The sequence below is a fragment of the Podarcis melisellensis genome (assembly GCF_964234715.1).
Source record: "Podarcis melisellensis genome assembly, chromosome: 10".
Lineage (NCBI taxonomy): Eukaryota > Metazoa > Chordata > Lepidosauria > Squamata > Lacertidae > Podarcis > Podarcis melisellensis.
The window spans coordinates 47,943,043-47,965,485 of NC_138542.1; the positions used below are offsets into that span (position 1 = coordinate 47,943,043).

Sequence of the window (22,443 nt, forward strand, 5' to 3'; positions counted from 1 at the left end):
GTTAATATTCTCCAGCAATTGTGGAAACGTCACAGTATCTTCTGGACATGTTACAAGGTCTCTTCCTGCATCCTTTTTATTTGTACTTGCAACAGACTCAGGGCAACAAAGAGTCTTGTGACACCTTAAAGAAGGGGTCAGCAAACTTTTTCAGCAGGGGGCTGGTCCACTGTCCCTCAGACTTTGTGTGGGGCTGGACTATATATTTTTTTGGGGGGGGGGGAATGAACGAATTCCTATGCCCCGCAAATAACCCAGAGATGCATTTTAAATAAAAGCACACATTCTACTCATATAAAAACACCAGGCAGGCCCCACAAATAACCCAGAGGCACATTTTAAATAAAAGGACACAAACTACTCATGTAAGAACACACTGATTCCCGGAGCGTCCGTGGGCCGGATTTAGAAGGCATTCGGGCCAGATCTGGCCCCCAGGCCTTAGTTTGCCTACCCATGCCTTAAAGCCTACCCAGTTTGTTCTGGTTATATTGGGGCAGCTTTGAACAATAAAAGTTTCATTCATTCAGTTTGTGAGAGCATAACCTTTTGGTAGATGACAGTCCATTTCATCAGATACATGAATTGTCATACACATGATAAGATAAGAGATAAGGAGGAAATGAAATGCAGAAAGGTACAGATGAGATGGTAATAATTACATTATCATACAGTTGGGTGGATATTGTTGCCTGAGAATTGCCTGATGCAAATGTTTAAGTGGCTAATTTCCACCTAAAATGTTTGAACAGTTGTGGCTGTAGGGCAGTGGTCAGCAACCTTTTTTAGCTGTGGGCCAGTCCACCGTCCCTCAGACCATGTGATGGGCTGGAGTATTTTTTTTTTGGGGGGGGAATGAATGAATTCCTATGCCCCACAAATAACCCAGAGATGCATTTTAAATAACAGCACACATTCTACTCATGTAAAAACACCAGGCAGGCCCCACAAATAACCAAGAGGTGCATTTTAAATAAAAGGACACATTCTACTCATGTAAAAACATGCTGATTCCCAGACGGTCCATGGGCTGGATTGAGAAGGCGATTGGGTCGCATCCAGCCCATGGGCCTTAGGTTGCCTATCCCTGCTGTAGGGCTTGGCTGTAGACAATGGGTTTGGTGGTATGTTTTGGGTGAAAGGTCAAAGAAGTGTGTCAGTGCGCATAGTAGGTTTCTTTCATATGGTAGTGCTTACATGCCTGTTATATGGTCCTACAAATGTTGATATACTACAACTCCCATCATTCCTAGCCATCTGTCATGGTGCCTGGTGATGATGTGAGTTGAACAACTATGTGGTTAGAAAGCAAACTTCTTCAAGGGTAAAAATGGCAATAATGGGCAATAATGATACATAATGAATTGGAAAAAAAAACTCTTCAAAAGTACTCCCCTGCCCCAAACACACAGAGTCCTTTCTGTTGGGGATAATTCAGACTGAAATTCCCAGGTTTTTTAAAAAAGGTTATTTATGTATGATTATTTATGAAATACATAAATAAATATTTATGTTTATGTACTACCGAGACCCATGTTTTGTTAGCCCCAAAATGGAAAATGAGTGAGGTCCCAACCAAAGAAAAATGGATAATTAAATTGACAGAAGATGTGCAGCCTGCAGACTTAACATATAGAATAAGAGAACCAGAAGAACACACATTTAGAGAAGATTGGAAAACGTTTACAGTGGTACCTCAGGTTAACTACTTAATTCGTTCCGGAGGTCTGTTCTTAACCTGAAACTGTTCTTAACCTGAAGCACCACTTTAGCTAATGAGGCCTCCTGCTGCCGCCGCGCTGCTGGAGCACAATTTCTGTTCTCATCCTGAAGCAAAGTTCTTAACCTGAAGCACTATTTCTGGGTTAGCGGAGTCTGTAACCTGAAGCGTATGTAACCTGAAGCGTTATGTAACCCGAGGTACCACTGTATTGAATATATGGGAAATATCTGTGTACAGCTGAAAACGCTGGCAGCTTTAAGATAAATTCAACAGTGTAAATCAATTTTGATGGATGTAATAATGGAATACTGAATGGTATCGTTTTTGTAAAATATGTAGGGATTTATGATATGCAAAATGAACCATGGAGAAGGGAAGTACTTCTTGCATAGCCTGATCTAGGCGACCCCTTTGGAAATTGTAGCAAACTATGGGTATTGGTAGGGGATGGAGTGTGTGTCTGTTCTTACATATTTATCTGTAAAACAAAGAAACAGTGGACGGGTATACAATACAGAGTGGGAGGAAGCAGACATAGAGAAAGCCACTGTAGCATAGTGGCTTGCAGCACAATCCTAATCAAGTCTATTCAGAAGTAAGTCCTATTGAATTCAGTGGGGCATATTCCCAGGTAAATGGAGGTTAGGATTGTAACCTAAGTGATTAAACCACCATGCTTGTAGTTCAGATCTCAATATTGCAATGACTGAGTTGCTTTGTTAGGCAAGTCACTGTGTTCTGGGCTCTGATCAACAATAAGGAAATAATAATGCTGACCCACTTATAGAAGTGTTTTCTGAATTAGTCAGATAACATATGTGAAGCACTTTGGATACACATGAACACCATATAAATTCTGGTCATTTAACCAGTTTGTAACAGTTGTTAGACGATGGAGACTCAGGGTCAAAGCCCTATTGCTAACCCACGAAACGTATTGGGTGATATTAGGCTAGTCACCATCTCTCAGTCTAACCTAATTTACAGGGGAAATAAGTGAAATCATTTATATTTCCAGGAGATCCTCAGAGGAAAGATGGAATATACTAAATGGGAGAGTCTATCTTAAATGTGAGGAATCTTCAAAGGGTTACAGCTGGGTATCAGGAGATAATCACCCCAAAATAAGAGATACGAGTAAGTCCCCTTGAATTAAACAGTTTGAATTTACTTCTGAGTAGATATGAGTAGTGGATTGTACTGTAATGCTGCAATCCCTCCCATGTTTCTGGAGTATCACTGAACATGATAGGAGTAAACATACATTGGTATTGCACTGCACAACACACACTAATGTCAATGAATGGACAGTATTACAGTATCTGGAGATGCAAAATAACCTCCACAGATGCATGCTATTATCTTCTCTAACGCTGGTTGGTAAAATTCAGGTTTGGTGGAGTCTGAACAAATATGGTGGGTGGTGGGTGGAAGAAATTAAGTCATAAATCTAATGTAATATATGGATGGTTTTGCTGTAAATGTTTTATTATTCCATTAAGTGTTTTATGAAGACTTTTATGGCGAGTCACACTATTTATGGGATTATTTTATCCAGTTATCTTTGCTGTTTATCTTTACTTGTTCTCTGCTCCTGTTATAATATGTATTTTATATTTTATCACAGTGATCAATAGCCAAGTCACTGGTAAATATATATGTGTTAGTCCACGAAAACCTTTACTGTAAATTATTGTTTATTCCAAGCATACACAGCAGAACGAGCTGTGTCTTCCCCTTTTAATGCAGTACTGTATAACAACTTCCCTGAATCGCTGACTGCTTTAACAATGTGACTAAGGCTGCAATCCTACACCCCACTTGCCTGGGAGTAAGTCCCACTGAGCCCAACAGAGGTTGCATCTGCATAGGCATCCATAATTGATAGAACATAATTGTTTTTCAGGGTGAGAGGGGGCTGAGGAATAATGATTTTCTGAGTCCTGAGCTGGAGGAGCTATGAGCTACTAGGCCATGGGTAAGCAAACTAAGGCCCGGGGCCCGGATCCATTGGCCTTCCCAATCCAGCCTGTGGACGGTCCGAGAATCAGCGTGTTTTTACATGAGTAAAATGTGTCCTTTTATTTAAAATGCATCTCTGGGTTATGTGTGGGGCATGGGAATTTGTTATTTATTTATTTCAAAATATAGTCTGGCCCCCCACAAGGTCTAAGGGGCAGTGGACCGGCCCCCTGCTGAAAAAGTTTGCTGACCCCTGTGCAGCTGGGCAGGGCCGGATTTAGATGAAGAGAGGCCCTAGGCTACTCCATTTGTGAGGCCCCTCCCCATCCCCCACCCTCACAACTGGAAGAAAATGGGAGTGTTATAAACAAAACTGAGTGAAGCCAAGGATGATGACGAGTATTTAAAATTCTACAATTCACAATTTTTCCTCTAAAGGACATAAGATATTATTGTTAAATACCATGGTGATTTTAAAAAATGCATAAAATTAACACTGAAAAACTTTTGCAATAACTGAACTTTGTACATGGCAGGCCTGGAACTAGTTCCCATGTTTTGTTCCTCTCTAAGGAATCAAGTTCAGCCTTCATGGCATTTAACCATTGCTCAGCATCCTCTGAGGTTAAACTCTGGACCCTCTCAACTCTACAATTCTATAATTATATGGCAAATGATTGTAAATACATAGTGACGTTAAATAAAGCTTGTCCTTGTGAGTTTAGGTCAAGTAAAAGGGGATGGAGGTGACCTGCCACATCAGACAGGGATGGGTAATCTGAGGTCCTTGGCCTAATTCCATGTGGTCCTCAGTCTGATTTCTTGCAAATGGGGTGGAGTCTGGAAGGGGGGAAATGGGGAAGGTTGGAATAATGAATGTGGAAGGGGAGCCCTCGGTGATCAGTTCAGATCTCTGGCAAAAGTGACCTGTTCCTTCCGATATGCTGAACAAAGAGGAATAGTGGGATGGGGAGGAAGGAAGGGGGCTGGAAAGAGAGAAAAATGGTATCTGATGAATAAGTCTCTCCCCCCACCTTTATATGCAGTTGCTCCTTAAGGGGATCAAACCTGCAACCATGGTATTTTTAGCACCACACTCTAACCAAGTGAGTTACTCACCTATGCAAATAGGTGAGTTTGTATCAGTGGAGGTATGTTGAATGCTTCAGATTTAGTGAAATCTACCTTCAAACCTATCCATTCTGAAGGAAATCAGCCCTGAGTGCTCACTGGAAGGACAGATCGTGAAGCTGAGGCTCCAATACTTTGGCCACCTCATGAGAAGAGAAGACTCCCTGGAAAAGACCCTGATGTTGGGAAAGATGGAGGGCACAAGCAGAAGGGGACGACAGAGGATGAGATGGTTGGACAGTGTTCTCGAAGCTACAAACATGAGTTTGACCAAACTGCCGGAGGCAGTGGAAGACAGGAGTGCCTGGCGTGCTCTGGTCCATGGGGTCATGAAGAGTCGGACACGACTAAACGACTAAACAACAACAACACCTTCAAACCTGCCATCTCCACTATCTACTCTGTATTGTTTTTAAGTATAACTACCATCAATTTCTGCGTTGCTCTTGACTGTTTTCTAGCTGGTTTATTGTGTTTTGTACATCAACTTGAGACATGTGGGGAAGGTGACTGATAAATATTAATAATTCCTGCCATAAGGCCAGGAATTCCCACTGGCACAGGAATTCTCACAAGTAGCTGGGTGCTTTTCACCTCCGCTTAAAAGCTTGGTGGGGAGGCAGGCAAACTTGTTGGGACAATTTCACAGCTCCTTTGAAGTCTTGAAACCCTGTTACTGCCCCTTGGCCTTGAATCTGAACTGGGCTTATTGTGGCTACCCCTTTGCCTTGGCTATTTTCTGTTCTTTCCCTCATGACAAGTTTGTATCACTAGTCTGCAGTGATAAACACTTCTTTACTTACAAGAAAATGCAACTGTTGTTGTTTTGGGTGGAAGGTGGAATCCTACCTCCTTGTTCATTGGCTCTGACTTGCAAGCCATTGTGAGGCACAAGAGCAGCCAGCAACAATGGCAGTGAGGAGGTTAGGCATACTGAGGGAATGGGGCCACATTGAAGGTCTCCTGCCTAGGCCTCCCCCCAAAAATCCACTGCCTAATTTATTTTTGGAGAACTCCTTGATTGGTTAGCAACCCTAATGAGGCAATAATTTTTCTCCTCCACTCAAATGCCACTGCAGATCAGACAAGAATATCTACATCTATTATTAATATTTTTTACTTTTAAAAAATCCCGAATCTCTACATCTAAAGCAGGATTATTCTGCACCCAGGCCCTACCTTTAACCCCAATCTTCAATATGGGATTTGCTTCTTATTTTTGCTACTCTTCCTCATTTTCTCCATCTCTGTCTTCCTGGTTTTCTGCAACTTCTTTCCTCCTGCAGGCTCATCAGAGCTTCCCTGTTTCCTTTAGGTGCCAGTTTCATACTTTCCTGTTTTCAAACGCTTTTAATACTTTATACTGCTGCTGGGCTTTTAATGTATTTGTGTGTGTGTGTTTAAAATGTTGTAAATAGTTAATGTTGCCAGTTTCATATTTTAAATTGGTTTTATTGCTTTTTAAATCCCTTTTAGGTTACCTTGGATGCTTGCCTCAACACAATTCCTAAAATAAAAAACAAATAGCAAGCGCTTTTGTATTGCCTGCTTGAGTCACCCCACCCCCCACCCCCAGCCAAAATAAATTTCGACACACATGCTTCAGGCAATAGATTTCTTTGGGGGCATTATGAAAGGTCAAAAATATATCATTAATATATCATTAATTTATTATCATAATTATTTTATCACCAGGGGCACCACCAGTTGTATTTTATTTTGCCATAGGCAGCACAGTATCTTGGGCTGTCTTGGCTATCTGCATTTGTGTGAGTGTTCAGTGGCAGCCATTTTAGATTTGTTCCTCCACCCAGCTACCCACCTCTTTCCTCATGCCAGGCTGGTAATTCTGCTTCCTTTCTGGAATTTGCATCTTTTGTTAATGGCAAAAGGCCTTTAGGACTCTTTATTTGTCTTTCATAAGAAAAAAAAAGTGAGGGGGAAATATTTACAGCCATTACTAACTGTCAGCCAATATTAGCGCTTCAGAAAATGTATGGTTTCAGAAACACATAACATTTGCTTATTCATTTATTTATTGAAAAGTGTTTGCTGTTGTTGTTTAGTCATGTCTGACTCTTCGTGATCCCATGGACCAGAGCACGCCAGGCACTCCTGTCTTCCACTGCCTCCCGCAGTTTGGTCAAACTCATGCTGGTAGCTTCGAGAACACTGTCCAACCATCTCGTCCTCTGTCGTCCCCTTCTCCTTGTGCCCTTCATCTTTCCCAACATCAGGGTCTTTTCCAGGGAGTCTTCTCTTCTCATGAGGTCGCCAAAGTATTGGAGCCTCAGCTTCAGGATTTGTCCTTCCAGTGAGCACTCAGAAAAGTGTTTATAAGCTGCTTAATATTTATCTTTAAGCGTAGCACCAAATGAAAACAACCATCAGTATCATTAAAACAAAAATGTTACACAAAACAGCTGCATAAAAGCATATAGAAACAAATATACATGAAACACAGATGGAGAAAAAAAAGCACCCCCACAGTCCAGTTCTATGTGTCAGGGAAAATCTGCTCAAAAATATATGTCTTTACATGATGTCTGAAGCAACTGATGGCTGCTGCTTCACGTATGACAGAGGGAAGGGCATTTCATAGTGCAGGCGCAGTAGCAGAAAATGCCTGCTTTCAGGTCAGCGCCTATGGTATTTTGTAGGGCAGAGCTTTCCAAACTGTGTGTTGCGACACATTAGTGTGTTGGCTGCAGTGTGTAGGTATGTCACGCAATATGTGTCCATATCTCCTACAAGGAGTTAGTTTAACCTCCGGCTTGACAGTAAAACTGAATTACTGTGTCGCGAAGTGATGCATGTCTAAAAAGTGTGTCACCAATGTGAAAAGTTTGGAAAGCTCGGCAGTAGGGTGTGGTAGAATTTCCCCAAATGATCTGAGACAAGCAATCTTTCAGGACTATACAGGGGCAGGCGACCTTTCAGGTAACATCATTCACTTGGCACTAGTGCTTGAAGAAAAACAGATCTCTTTCGCCCCATGCCCGATTTCTTTATTTCCAAGGTTTCAAGTTGGTGGCTCTACAAAAGTGTACCCAACAATCCAGATCGGTGTTCTGGAGAAATTGCTTGCCTTCTTCATCAATCAGCAGGCAGAAAAGGAAGAGGCAGGTACGAAGAACCAGGGAAAGTTCTGCACCACATCTCTTGAGAAAAGATGCTACAGGCCATGTCAGTCTTTGCCAAGTGGTGCAAAATTCCAGGGGTCTTGGCACTTAACCAGGGTTCATGTTTCCTTTGGAATGAGGCACAGAGCAGACTGTAGTGTCTTTAAGATATATTGTTTTCTTTACACACCCACCCACACCAGAGCCTTGATGGAGGGAACGCAGAACTTTACACTTCAAGTGTGTCTCTTGTTCCCTCTCTCGTAGCTTCAGCAAAGCTTGTATACAGAGCAGAAGTTAGCTATGATCTCTGGACTCTGGGTGCAGCCTCTCCCTGCCAGTCCACATGGCGTACTGCCTCACCTTTCTTCTTGCTCTTTCCAAAACCTCCTGCAAAAGGACACAGCTCACCTTAATTCTCAACACACCCAGCACCCAGGAATCTAGGGGGAGTCAGGGCACCCAGAAACCTGGAGGAGTCAGGGCACCCCCAAATCCATAGCAATAAGGACCTAAGTAATGTCTTGCATGATCAGTCCAAAGGTATATTCTAGACTGCTGCCGTTTTACCAGTAGCGAGCCATTAGATAATGGGAAGCCCCAAAGTAGGAATTGAGCATCATAGTCTTCTCCTACAACTGATATTTAAGAGCATACTGCCACTAATACTAGAAATAATGTATGATCATAGTAGCCACTCTTACTCTCTACGAATCTGCCCAATCCCCTTTGAAAGCAATCCAGAGCATCTTGTAGTAGAGAATTCTATGGTTCCAACAACCTTTTGTACAAGTAGTTCCTTTCGTCTGTCCTGAATCTCCCAATATTCTGCTTAATTGGATGACTCCAGGTGTTACTATTATGAGATCTACTTTCCCCCAACCATGCATAATTTTATACAGCTCTTTTACTGTCCTCCTTTACTTGCCTTTTTTCTGAGATAAAGAATCCCAAACACCGTAACCTTTCCTTGCAATTGAATTACTCCAGCCCCTTGATCATTCAGGTTGCCCTTTTCTGCGACTTTGCAATATTCTTTTTGAGATGTGACGCCTGGAAGTGTACAAAGTATTCAAAGTGTGTTTGCATCAAAGATTGGCATAAAAGGGCATTGTGATCTTGGCAGTTTTATTTATTTGACTTTATGTTTCCTAATGATCCCCAACATAGAATTTGCCTTTTTTTCACAGCAGCCATGCACCTACTGGGTTGAGCTACACACCACAACTCAAGACCCGGACGATCCCTTTGCAATATCGCTCCTGGGCAGGTGTGACACCTACAAACACCTGGGAGTACACCTGACCTCTTGGATCAAACATAACTTTCTTGTAACCCAGGTAACAGCCAAGACATCACGTTGTAACAGAGGAAGGATGAAAGGCCATTTCATCTGAGCAACTTTTGGCCCCAGCTTGTCATTAGAAGAACATTTAACTATTGCATGTATATAAGGCAGATCTACACCATACATTTAAAGCACACCCAACACACACTTAAAGCACATGGCTTCCCCCAAAAGAATCATGGGAACTGTAGTTCAAAGCCGCTAGGAACTGTATCTCCATGAGTGAAAAACTAAAGTTCCCAGGATTCTCTCCCCCCCCCCCCCCCGGGGAGGATCATATACTTTAACTGTGTATTAGATGTGCACATTTGAACACATTTATTATAACTGCCAACTTTGCGTGGACATTTGCATAGCACATACCGCTTAGTATGTTTTCATAAAGATGGACATATTGATGACTGCCTTTTTAATGTGAACGGATGGTTTTTTTCTGCTTTTCTCTCACCCCTATTTTTATATTTTTCCTTGGTTTTCTTTCTGTTTTGGCAAACTTTGTTATTATAGATATAAACAAATACGTACTAACAGAACTTGTAACTAAGACCGTGCACTTGGCTTCGCTTCTTTCCTCCTCCCTTCCAACCTATTGCCTTTCGCGTGGCGTCTTTTAAGACTGTAAGCTTCCCGGCAGATCCGTGGGCTGCTCTGAAAACATTTTTGGGCTGATGGGAAGGGTAAAAAACAAAAAAAAACCACGACCAAATGCAACCTGCTCCTATAATCAAATGGGCCTGTTGAGCGACAAATCCCCTTGCTTGAACGCTGCCGGTGCCAAGAGGTCGCTCCATGGTGTTTTTCGGCAGACCACCCTCCTCCCCCCTAAAAAAAAAAAATCCACAGAAAGGAATAACAACAACACGGAACTCCTCTACAGTGTTGTTCAGGATAATAGAAGATGTGAAACATTTAGGCATTGTTACGTGATGGCTAAATGCCCATTCGCCCCACCGGCCGAGCTGGGAGGAAGCACATGTGTTCCCTAAGGGATCTTGTGGACCGATCCCTTCGGACCCTCTTGGCTTCGGGGTCCCTGGCTCCCTTTCGCCGCCGTCCTCCCCGCCCCCCGGGCGAGCGCCTGTCTCTCCCCGGGGAATGGCATCCACACGGCGCGCATTCCTGAGCCGGCGGAGGGGCTGCTGGGACTTGTTTTGGCTCAGAGGGCGAATTCCTCCATTCAAACGCCAGTGTGCAAATCTGCCCTTGCCTGCCTATAGCCCGGCCCCCTTTCCGGCCCGGGACCAGGCTGGTGACTGGTGACTGCTCCCGCCAGGTGTGCGTGTGTGTGTGCAAGGGATGAGTAGGCGAGAGTATGCAGGGGCGAGAGGCGGGCCGGGTGCGGGGCTAAGACGGAAGAAGGCGAGGGGGGAGGCAAAGGGCGCGCGCGGAGCGGGGAAAGTGGACCAACTCCCCCGGCTGCTCCTTCCGGCTCGGGAGTTTGCTCCTTGGGATGCCCGATTCCTTGTGGAATTAATGAGCCGCTCAGCTCAGAGGCTCAAGGTGATAGTCCTCGTGGTGCACAGAGGAAGCCGGTGAATGAGTGTGCGGGGCCGGGCCTGCAGGTGCACTTTGTGTGTGATACACAGGAATGTTTCCTGAGACCCTTATTGTGAGTGTGTGTGGCTGATGCCCTACTGCAAAGTATCCTACATGTAAGTATGTAAATCGGAAATATTCGCGTTTCTTTCCTTCTTTTTCAACCCTGCCTCTTGTTTCCCTCCGCTGCCCCATCCCCTTCTGCCTGTTTCTAGATTGTAAACCCCTGGGAACAGAGAAACGGCTTTTGTATTTATTTTTGCTCACATCGCTGCATAGAGATAGTATTATTTAAGTAATTGTGCGTGTAGTTCTAGCTCTACAGTGATGTGAGTGGTATTTAATTTCTGCAGTGAGGCCCAAGATTGCTTGGAATGGCACTCCCCTTGCCCTGAGAGCTTGAACTCTCTCCACCTTCCTCAATATCCGTGCTAGTAGTATATGCGTGGGAAGCCACCTGTAATTGATTTTTGTGAAGGAGGAGCATGTCTGCACATGGTCAGATGTATGCTCATTTTAAATTCTCCCAGTGTTGAATCTGGGCTGCACACACATTACAAGCTTAAAATTTAGCTAAGGTTGTTCTTTTTTTCTCAGTTTGGTTCAAAGCCAGAAAGGCATCAAAATGCCGTATGTCATAAGAAATGACAGGATACAGACAGAATAGATATGGATTGTGGCTAATGTTGTACGTACACTGCTTTTCAAAACCAGCCATGGGAGAGCACTGGATGCAAAATAAGAGGTGTGTGTGTGTGCAGAGCCCTAAATTGTGCAGCAAGTCCTATAGACCCCTGGCTTAAATTAAGATCTCTTGAATCCTGTAAACTGCTTTTGCCACCTCGGATCCCTCCAAGAGCTCACGTTGAGCTGCATCTGGCCATACTGAATATTTGAGCAGTGGCATTATTTAAGGAGGTGGTGAAAAGTGAAAATCACTGTGCCACTTTCAAAACAGTTTCACCCCTCCCTTTGATCGACTCAGAGATTTGTGGTGGGGCGGCAGCGATTCTACGGTGTGTACTTTGGACACAGAGGAATCCCAGGGAGAGAGATGCGTGAGGAAGGAGCAAGAGAAAAAGGGAGGGGGGGGGAAGCCTGCATGTGTGGAGATGAAAAGAACCATTCTTCATGTCATTAAGAATTAGTTAATGAAACAGAAGGGAAGGACCTTGCTGTAGAAAATAACACAGGCTTTTGTTGTTCTCTTGCCAGCTGCACTTAGGATAATCCACCCTTCCTGGAAAGTGAGATGGCCCACGGATGCATATCATAACTAAAAGGGGGAAATCAGAAGTGGCCGCCAAAGTTGAAGTTTTTATCCTTGGGCCGGTGCTACCTGTGATTCTTCAGCATGACAGGTAAGCCAGTAGAGTCAGTGGAGGTGCAACGGGCTGCAGAGCTGATTGGCTTATTTTGAGATTGAAGTTGTTCTATATGGAAGTTGTGTATGTGTGGCTCAGAGAGACATCCTTCCTCTCCTTTCCTCTCTTAAATATATACCCCATAAGTCACTTGGGATTTATGGCAGAGAAGCCACTGTAGGAAATACCTGCCCTGGGGGGGAAGAGGCAAGACCTGCCACTGATGACTCAGCAGGTCATTTGTGTGTCTGAGATTGATGACTCATGCCGGAATGGCCCTGCCCTGCTTAATCAGCCAGGATGGGGAGAAACAGAGCTACACTTATTCGCATTTAGTTCAAGGAGGGATGGGATTCCCCCCTTTTACTGTCACAGGCAAACTGTAGTTTGTCAGCTTTCTTTAGCTTCAAAGGGAAGCTTTGGTGCTCAATAGCTGCCAGCCTATTGTGCAGCTATTAATACCACAGAATGAGTGTCTAGGATCAGTCAGTTCCATCTCTTTAGCTTATCTTTATCAACTGCCAATGGGCTTATTGAGATGTTAGAACAAAGGAGTGAATGCTGACCTTAATGAATGGATGTATAAAGTTGTATTACTCAGAACATTGTTCCATAGCAAGACCCTCCCGAATCAGACCAAGAACCTTTCGGGTCCAGCATCCTGTTTTCTACAGTGCCTCATCTGGAGCTTAAAAGATTGCAGTGTTGACACTACAGTACCTTGACTTGTTTGTGGTGAAATACTCAATGCTTCTGCCTTGTGTACGTCTAGAATTCTCCCCACCAGTCGCTGTTCACCCCGCCCCCCCAAAATCCATTATCCCTGTTTTGTCTACATACAGTCATACCTCATGTTACGTTTGCTTCGTGTTACGTTTTTTCAGGTTGCATCCCGTGGTGACCCGGAAGTACCAGAAAGGGTTACTTCCAGGTTTCGCCGCTTGCGCATGCGCACAAGCACTAAATCGTGCTGCGCACCTGCACAGATATGGTGCTTCAGGTTGCAGGCTTTTCATGTTGTGAATGGGCCTGTGGAACGGATCCCGTTCGTATCCAGAGGTACCACTGTATTCAGTAATATTGTCTGCAAGGCCAGCCCTACCGTTAGGCAGAGAGAGGAGCATAGGAAGTTGCCTTTATATTGAGTTGAGTCACCTGGCTCAGTGTTATTTACACACTGACTACATGCTGCTGTCTGGGATTTCAGACAGCGAACATTCCCAGCACAAACTGGAGACACCAGGGATTGAACCTGAGGCTTTCTGCATGCAAAGCAGATGCTGTACAAAAAAACGATATAGTCCATTCTCTCTGAGCTCTGGCTTTCCTGCTGCCTTAGTCAGCGAAACTTGGGGTGCGTCCCCAGTCAGCAGTGGAAACCACCCAGTCTGCTTCTCCTGTGGACAGCGCTGTATGTTTCACATTCTTTGCTTGCCACCCCTAAGCTATCCTGCTGCCCTCTGGTGCTACAGAAGATGCTGTCCCATCATCAGTGTTGAAGTATGATTCAGATGCCTGTCCAATTGGCTCTGATCATGGGATGTGAGAGGGGTACCTCGGTTTACGAACTTAATCTGTTCCAGAAGTCTGTTCTTAAACCAAAACCATTCTTAAACCAAGGTGCACTTTCCCTAATGAGGCCTCCCGCCGCTGGTGCCCTTCCACCGTTCGGATTCTGTACTTAGACTGAGGTAAAGTTTGCAAACCGGGACACTACTTCCAATTTTGCGACGTCTGTAAACTGAATCGTTCGTAAACAGGGCTGTTTTTAAACCGAGGTACCACTGTACCTCTATAGCATAAAAATATCAAAGACCTTTACAGCAATACTGTATCTATATATAATAAAGAACCACATTAAAAATTGTAATTGGAGGCCATCAGTTTCCAGTTATGGGAAGGTGCTTTTCTGATCGTTTGCATAAGCCTGGTGGTATCAAAAAGTTTTCAGGAGGCATATAAAGATTGAAACAGAAGGCGGCTGCTGGATCTCTATGGGCAGAGCATTCCTCAGGACTGGACTGATAACACTAAAGGCTTGGTTTCTTGTTCCTGCAGACAACACTGGTGTTTGCTGAAAGAGGTTTCCGTGGGAAAGCAAACATTTGACTCTGGGGCTCTGCATTACGTATTTGTTCTAATCTTCAATTTCTTAGAAAAGGCAGGGGAAATGGAGCTCCAGGGAGCTGCAGGTCAGGTTCAGGCCTGCTGTTATGAGCAATGTTGATACTGGGCTGCTTTGGAGGCCCTGAGGTTGGGGATTTGCTCCTGTTTGATGGCGTGATGGCAGTTTTGTTCCCTGGAGGGTGCTGACTTTGCCCATGTAAAGATTGCCATTTTTGAGCTTTGGAGGGAGGGAGCGGAGGCAACATTTTCTGCTTTATGGGAAGGTGTTTTGTGTGTGTCTGTATTACCCAAACAGTTGGGGATGTCTATTTGTCGTTGAGCGATCAGATTTATCAGCTTGGTTCCTTCCAGGGGGACCTTTAAATGCTCTCACATTCCTGCTGGTTTGGCTTGCCAGTTGATGGCAACAGTGCACTGCTCTGGTTTGCCTTAAGGTGGGCAGTGCCAGAGAAGGTGAGGCTCCTGCTTCTTCTGCACAAGGTCCACTTTTGTGAATGCTAGCTGCTTGGAGTCACACCTGGGGAGGAGAGTGTTCATGCAATCAGGTCTGACATCCCATAAGCATCAAGGTGTGGCCTCTGTGAGAGCAGGATGCTGGACCAGGTGGGCCATTGGCCCTGATCCAGCAGGGCTCTCCTTATGGTCTCAGCATGTTTTTATCTGTTACGTAGCATTATGGTGGTTTATAGACTAAAATTGAGACACCTGCTTTGAAAAATTTAAATTTCCATAAGGGTGCAGAGGAGGAAGAGCAGGGTTTCCTTTTAGTGATTAAATGTCAATGCATGGCAAAAAAGGGAAAAATATGAAATGCATCAGCACCTGAAGAGGATAAACAAGGATATGCTAATGTATTTATATCAGCATGTTTGGCCCTCTTTAAAAAAAGTTTGGGCACCCCTGATTTATATAGATACAAATTTAGTAATCATTTACTATAATTTCATGGAGTCATGTTGAGTTGGAAGGGCCCACGGGGGTTATTCAGTCCAGTTCCCTGCAATTCAGGGATCTTTTGCCCAACATGGGGCTCAAACCCACAATCCTGGGATTAAAAGTCTCATGCTCTACCGACTGAGCTATACATCTCGCCATAGCGAGGAAGATTGTGGCCAGGTGTCCTGTGTGCCTGCTTGGTCTGCCACTCAGGTGCTCCCTGATGCTGATGGGCAATTTCAAGGTCCTTCTCTCCCTTATAATTCATTGTTTTCCCACTGGACTTGTCCTCTGATCGCCCTTCAGATAGAGGATTGTCTTTTGGAAATTAGGGCAGATGGCCACCGTAGGCAATAGTAACAAAGATGAATGGGAGCAAATGCAGTTCTTTCTGTTTAGTTCTCAGGTGGAAATGAGAACAAAAGGGTTAACCCAACCTTATGGACACATAACACAATGGAGTTTTTGGCTCTATGGCACCAGGTTGGAGATGGTTGCCTTCTTTGTGGGCTTTGAGAAGGGACTTGAAAGATGCTAAAGTGGAGACATTGTAAAGGCCTTTTGGCAGGGAGATTATCTCTGTTGCTTCTGGGCGACTTCCAGACCATCAATAGTGTGTAGGAGGAAATCAGTCAGATGCTGGAAATTTAGGTTTTTGTAATTAAAGTGGTGCAACAAATCTACTTAAAAACAAATAAAAACCCCAGATGTCTTGCAATTAGGAAACTGATGAGAAAAAACACTAAGAAGTGTGAGTTAAATGATTCCAAGGAAGTCAGAATGAATACTCGCTGTGGTATAACCACCCCACAAACAAATCAGACCTCATGCTCAATAAACAGCAAGCAAGTTGGGATGAATGCTGAATAAACTGGTTTGTCTGGAGGAGCATCTGGTCACTACAGCAGCAGCAGCAACAGCTTTGTTGTTTCTTCTTTTGGGTTTGGTTTTGCAGTCAAATGTTGCTTGGAGGCTGTCACTATTTTCAGGTGAGATTCAGTCCACATACCAGCAAATTCAGGTTGTGTGGTTGCGGTTCCCCAAAAGGTCAGACTTTTTTTTCCCCCAGTAAGGAAGGTGATGAGTGAATGCTCTGGATAACATGGAATATTATTTGCTTTGATGCAGCAACATTTAACCTCTGTGCTAGCAAGTAACAATGAATGCTTGGTAAATTGGCTGCCTGGAAGCACCCCAAGAACTGGTGTCAAGGACCAATGCCAATTCCTTCATTATCCATGCAGTGTAGCCCATGCTCTTTCTATATTGCATACATAAGAGCACATCACTGTACTCCCTGTAAATGAAAGGAGAACAACAAACAGACATGTGCTTCCATGTTGTTCTAAGGCTGGCATTCTCCATTCACCCAGGAGCGTGCTCTGAAAGGGTGGGAAATAGCCATCCTGATTGTGAGTAGTACAGAAGACTGTCTGAAAGCTCATCAAGGGGAAACGAGTTCATTTTTTAAAAAAATATTTTTATTAAGCAATTTCAACATAACAAATTATCAAACCATATAATCACACACATTATTTCCCCCCTTCCATCCCTCCTGCCCCCCACCAGGGACTTCCCTCAGCTCTTCTCTCTGATTTCTCTGCATGTTATAAAATTATACATATCCCTGCGTTGTCTATCTATCATGTTATCAACCAATAAATTTGTGTATGTTTATTCAAAACATGCCAAGGAGTCCAGTTCATTTTGTTGTCTTTTTAGATAATTTGTAAAAAGTTCCCAGTCTTCCTTAAAGTCACAGTTGTCCCTGTCCCGCAGTTTATATGTCAATTTAGCCAGTTCTGCAGAGTTCATCAATTTCTCTTGCCACGGTTCTTTCATTGGGATTTCCCCATTCTTCCATCCTTGTGCTATCAAGACTCTTGCCGCTGTTGTAGCATACATAAATAAGTTCTTTATTTTTCTTGGTAGGTCTTGTCCTACAATCCCTAACAAAAATGCTTCTGGTTTTTTTTTACAAATGTCATTTTAAACATTTTTTTCCCAATTCATTGTATATCATTTCCCAATTTTTTTAAACTTCTCTACATTCCCTCCACATATCGTAAAAAGTCCCTTCTTTTTCTTTACATTTCCAACACATGTTTGACGAAACGAGTTCAAATTTAATGACCCTGTCTGTGCACCCCTAGGGCCTAAGGAGATAGTAAACGAAAGCCTCTCGGAGGCAGGAGAGGAAGAAGATGCATTGTGGGAAAAGATTGAGAGTGTCCGGCACAAGCTGACCCGCTCTCTGAACCCGGCCAAACTGACTCCATACCTCCGTCAGTGCCGTGTGATTGATGAGCAGGATGAAGAGATGGTGCTGAGTCCCCATCAGTTTCCATGCAAGAGCAACCGGACAGGTGAGAGAAGTGAAGAACTCACATGGAAAGTACAGCGCTGGGGGTGAGGGCTTGCTTTGTATAAAGCAGTCCTGGCCCAAAGCCCTAATCTAGGAATGGATCCCAGACACATGTCCCTACGGTCCTGGCTTATTGCTTTTATTTATCATGGCTTCACATTGCATTTTAATATGAAAGGAGCTTTTCTCTCTCCCTTTCCTTCTCCCCCCCACTCTGCCTTACCCACGCAACAATCACTATGATTTATGCTCTTGTTGTTCCAATTTTACAAAATGGGGCTTAAGATTCATGCAGGGAGACGGAGACTGAAATGAAATTGGGCTCAAGCCTTCTGGATCCAGCAGCTTCTGCATGGTTTTGGGACCACGGGAGAAGGTTGGAGTAGTATCTTTGGTTACTTGAAGCTGCTTGGTTTTTGGTTCAGCTTGCTGCTGATCGTGTGGCACTCATTTGTTCTATTATTATTATTATTTATTGTCTTCCTCCGCAGGACTCCTCATGGATATCTTGCGAAACCGAGGGAAAAGAGGCTACGAAGCGTTCCTAGAATCCCTGGAGTTCTATTACCCTGAGCATTTCACCCAGCTGACAGGGAAGCAGCCAGTTCAGCGTTGCTCGATGATCCTGGGTAAGAAGTTGTGGAAGTCTCCTCCTTATAGGTCCCTTGGCACAGGAGGCCGACAGCTTGCTTATGTTAAGCAGGTCAGTGTTGGGTCAGTGCCTGGGAATCACATGCAGGGTGAATGGGCATGTGGTGGCCAACCTGGTGCTTCCGCTGCCTTGGCCGCCACCTCTCCCTGCCCCATCCCATTTTTGACAAGCAGCAGTGGTGCCACATCTGGGAAGGCAGGGCAGAAGCAGCACCCCAGCTCCCACTCTGTGACTGCTGCAAAGTGTAAAGCAGAGATGTGTGTTTGTATACACGCAGTGGGGTGCTTCAGTTGGACTGCATCTTCCTGGCACATGCCCAGTGTATGTTTATAAAGAAACATCTCCACATTTGCTGCTGCAAATGCCAGCCAATGTGTGGTGAACATGTTCATCCTGTGAATGTGTGATTTGACTGCCCTTGGTTAGAAACACTGAGCTGGACCATTGCTCCATTTGGCCTAGTACACAATTCAAAGTGTTGGTGCTGACCTTTAAAGCCTTAAACGGCCTCGGTCCAGTATAACTGAAGGAGCGTCTCCACCCCGATTGTTCAGCTGGGACACTGAGGTCCAGCCTTCTGGCCGTTCCCTCCCTGCAAGAAGTGAGGTTGCAGGGAACCAGACAGAGGGCCTTCTCGGTAGTGGCGTCCGCCCTGTGGAACGCCGTCCCATCAGATGTCAAGGAAATAAAAAACGATCTGACATTTAGAAGACATCTGAAGGCAGCCCTGTTTAGGGAAGTTTTTAATGTCTAATGTTTTATTGTGCTTTTAATATTCTGTTGGGGGCTGCCCAGAGTGGATGTGGAAACCCAGCCAGGTGCGTGGGGTATAAATAATAAATTATTATTAATTATTATTCCTAAACTTCCCTCCACCCTGTGGTCTGCTTGCAAATTGCTGAGGATCTTGGTGGACCACTTAATGATTCTCCTGCCTGTTGCAGCAGTTGTGGTGTGCTGTGACAGATGTGGCATGATTTTTAATTGCATTGCTATTGCTGATTTTATTTCATATGTTGTATTGTATTACAGGGTGAATTCCATAAATACAACATAAAATAAAAATCCGTATGGATATTAAATGCACTGTGCCTGCTGTTCACATCTGCTGCTCCCCCTGTTCTTCACGGACACACCATGGGCCACCTGTATGAAGCTTACGGACCACAATTTGAGAACCCCTGGTCTACGTGATTGGTAGCCAACATGACTACCAGTCAGATGTTAACTACAACTCCCAGATGTTAACTACAGCTCCCATAACCTTTGGACGTACTGGCTGGGATTGATGGGAGTTGTGGTTCACAACCTCTGGAGACCATCAGGTTGGACACTCTTGATCTACAGCAGTGTTTCCCAACCTTGGGTCGCCAGCTGTTTTTGGACTACAACTCCCATCATCCCTAGCTAGCAACACCAGTGGTCAGGAATGATGGGAATTGTAGTCCTCAAACAGCTGGAGACCCAAGGTTGGGAAACACTGATCTACAACAACTGATTTTTGGGCAGGAGGCTTATCCCAGTGTTACCTGCATATGCTGAACATTGACTCTGGGAATTTTTTTGCAGTCAAGACAGGCACTCTGCTACTGAGCTATGGCCCTTGAGAGTCCATGGGTTATCTGCAAAACGAGTCCTAGAGTAGACCCACTAACTAACATAAGTAAAGGTAAAGGGACCCCTGACCATTAGGTCCAGTCGTGACCGACTCTGGGGTTGCGGCGCTCCTTTCGCTTTATTGGCCGAGGGAGCCGGCGTACAGCTTCCGGGTCATGTGGCCAGCATGACTAAGCTGCTACTGGCGAACCAGAGCAGTGCACGGAAATGCCGTTTACCTTCCCACCGGAGTGGTGCCTATTTATCTACTTGCACTTTGACGTGCTTTCGAACTGCTAGGTTGGCAGGAGCTGGGACTAAGCAATGGGAGCTCACCCCATCGCGGGGATTCGAACCGCCAACCTTCTGATCAGCAAGTCCTAGGCTCTGTGGTTTAACCCCTAGTGCCACCCGTGTCCCACTAACGAACATAGGCCCATTAATTCCAGTGGGTCTAGTGTGAGTGGAAACCTGGTTGGCTGTAACCCCCATGTGCCCAATTTGCTGAGCATCCTCTTGCTTTCCAGACGAGGAGGGCCATGAAGGCCTGACTCAGTTCCTGATCATGGAGGTGAAGAAGATGAGGGCTCAGCGGAGAGGGCAGTTGGAAAAGGAACACGGGCTCCAGGCGAAGAACCGGGCCTTGGAGGAGGAGGGCGCCCAGCTGAAGCAGCAGCTCCAGAAGCTGCAGAAGGTGCAGGAACGTTACCAGAGGTTCCAGGAGGAGTGGGACTCCCACAGCATGGAGCTGCTGAAGCTGAAGGACGACAACTACATGCTGGCCATGCGCTACACCCACCTGTGCGAGGAGAAGAACGCTGCTGTTCTCCGAAGCCGGGACCTGCAGCTGGGGGTATGGAGAGCAGGGGGAAAGAGGGAGGTGGGGACTATTGGTGAATGCATGCAGGTGTTAAGAGGGCAATGGAAACGGGTGTGCACACCCAAAATAAACCAAGGTGCCAGGAATCACTGTGTTAATGATTCACTGCCTGCCTGGATGTAGGTGCTTTGGGTTCATTGGTCCGGGCCTGCCAGCCACTCCTTTATAGGGAAATAGGGGAAAGGTGTCTGAAGGCTGGCCAGTGAGTTGCATGACTGTTGTCTCATATTTGAAGGTTTAAAAAAGTTTCCCCAGAGTAGTGCTCAAGGGAATTAGGCAAAGGAATGCAGTGATTTGGAATGAATGCCACCACCAGTGGATTCTCAGAAACACAGGAGTGTATATACAGTGGTACCTCGGGTTACAGACGCTTCAGGTTACAGATACTTCAGGTTACAGACTCTGCTAACCCAGAAATAGTACCTCGGGTTAAGAACTTTGCTTCAGGATGAGAACAGAAACCATGGCGTGGCGGCAGTGGGAGGCCCCATTAGCTAAAGTGGTACTTAAGGTTAAAAACAGTTTCAGGTTAAGAATGGACCTCCAGAACAAATTAAATTCTTAACCCAAGGTACCACTGTACCCAGAAAGGGTACGCCTTATATTTTCCAAATGACACTATGTTATGGGTGTGTGAACTTTCGTCATGCAGTCAGTTTTGGAGGACTGGTGTCATAGGAGAATATCCAGGCTGCTGTTTTTGCATGAAGGCCAGAGCGTGCATATACTTTAGGAAAAGCCCCAGGTACATATAAAAGGTTCTGAATTATAGAGAAGTATCTGCGTTCTCCGGCAAGTCTCATAACATGATAATTCTTAAGCTGATGTTTACTGGGGTAGGGAGCTGTCTTACACCCAGTCAGATTATTTGTCAGTCTTGGACATTTTTGGGATGTAGCCCTTGCTTGCCCTACTCAGAGTAGACCCATTGATGTTGCTAAGCAGGACTAACTCACTGATTTCTATGGGTTTACCTTGAGTATAACTGAGTTGGAAACAACCCATTGTGTCTGATCTGGCTGGCAGCAGCTCTCCAGGCCAAGGGTCTATCACAGGCATAGGCAAACTCGCCCCTCCAGATGTTTTGGGACTACAATTCCCATCATCCCTGACCACCGGTCCTGTTAGCTAGGGATCATGGGAGTTGTAGTCTCAAAACATCTGGAGGGCCAAATTTGCCTATGCCTGGTCTATCACCTCACCTGATCCTTTGAACTGGAGACACCTGGGATTGAACCTGCTTCCTTCTGCATGCAAGGCATATGTCTTACCAGGTATAGCATTTCCTGATGTTCCAAATATTCCCAGCCAGCTTTTTCTCACCTTCCAAGTACCTCCTTGGGAGTTTTGTATTCTCTTGGGCTCCTCTCAAAGCTCTCTCTCCCCCCACTCCCCCTTCAGTTAATTTAGGCATATGTATACACCCTGTTTGCTTTCTGTCTTGTGGTTTCTCTCGTGTTTGTATCCCTCCCCTCTTGTCCTCCCCTTCCTTTTATTATCTCTCCCACTTGTCCCCCTGTACGGCACGGCCACTGTGGAGTAAGCAACTGTCTGCTATTTTGCTCCGTAAAGCCCTATGCATATTGATGACGCCGTAAAAATGATTGATGGCGGCAGTCCTCGCCTTCGTTGGTTAGATCTGAGCCCTGTAGTTACTTTCACATTTGCTCCAGGAAGGCATTAATACGCAGACCATGGCTA

The 22,443-nt window shown here is 44.9% G+C and overlaps 1 protein-coding gene across 2 annotated transcripts in view; it reads left to right on the forward strand.

The window, feature by feature from the left end:
- Positions 1-10,596: 10,596 nt before the first annotated feature.
- Positions 10,597-22,443, forward strand: part of CARD10 (caspase recruitment domain family member 10) — a 41,998-nt gene continuing 30,151 nt past the window's right edge. Inside the window, exons 1-5 of one of the 2 annotated variants that reach the window (XM_081928206.1) lie at positions 10,597-10,938; positions 12,038-12,183; positions 17,403-17,615; positions 18,106-18,243; positions 20,390-20,715. In XM_081928206.1, coding sequence (XP_081784332.1) covers positions 12,177-12,183; positions 17,403-17,615; positions 18,106-18,243; positions 20,390-20,715 — 684 coding nt within the window. In that variant the 5' untranslated portion in view covers positions 10,597-10,938; positions 12,038-12,176. The remainder of the gene's footprint in view (positions 10,939-12,037; positions 12,184-17,402; positions 17,616-18,105; positions 18,244-20,389; positions 20,716-22,443) is intronic. The other variant, XM_081928207.1, reaches the window with a different exon arrangement.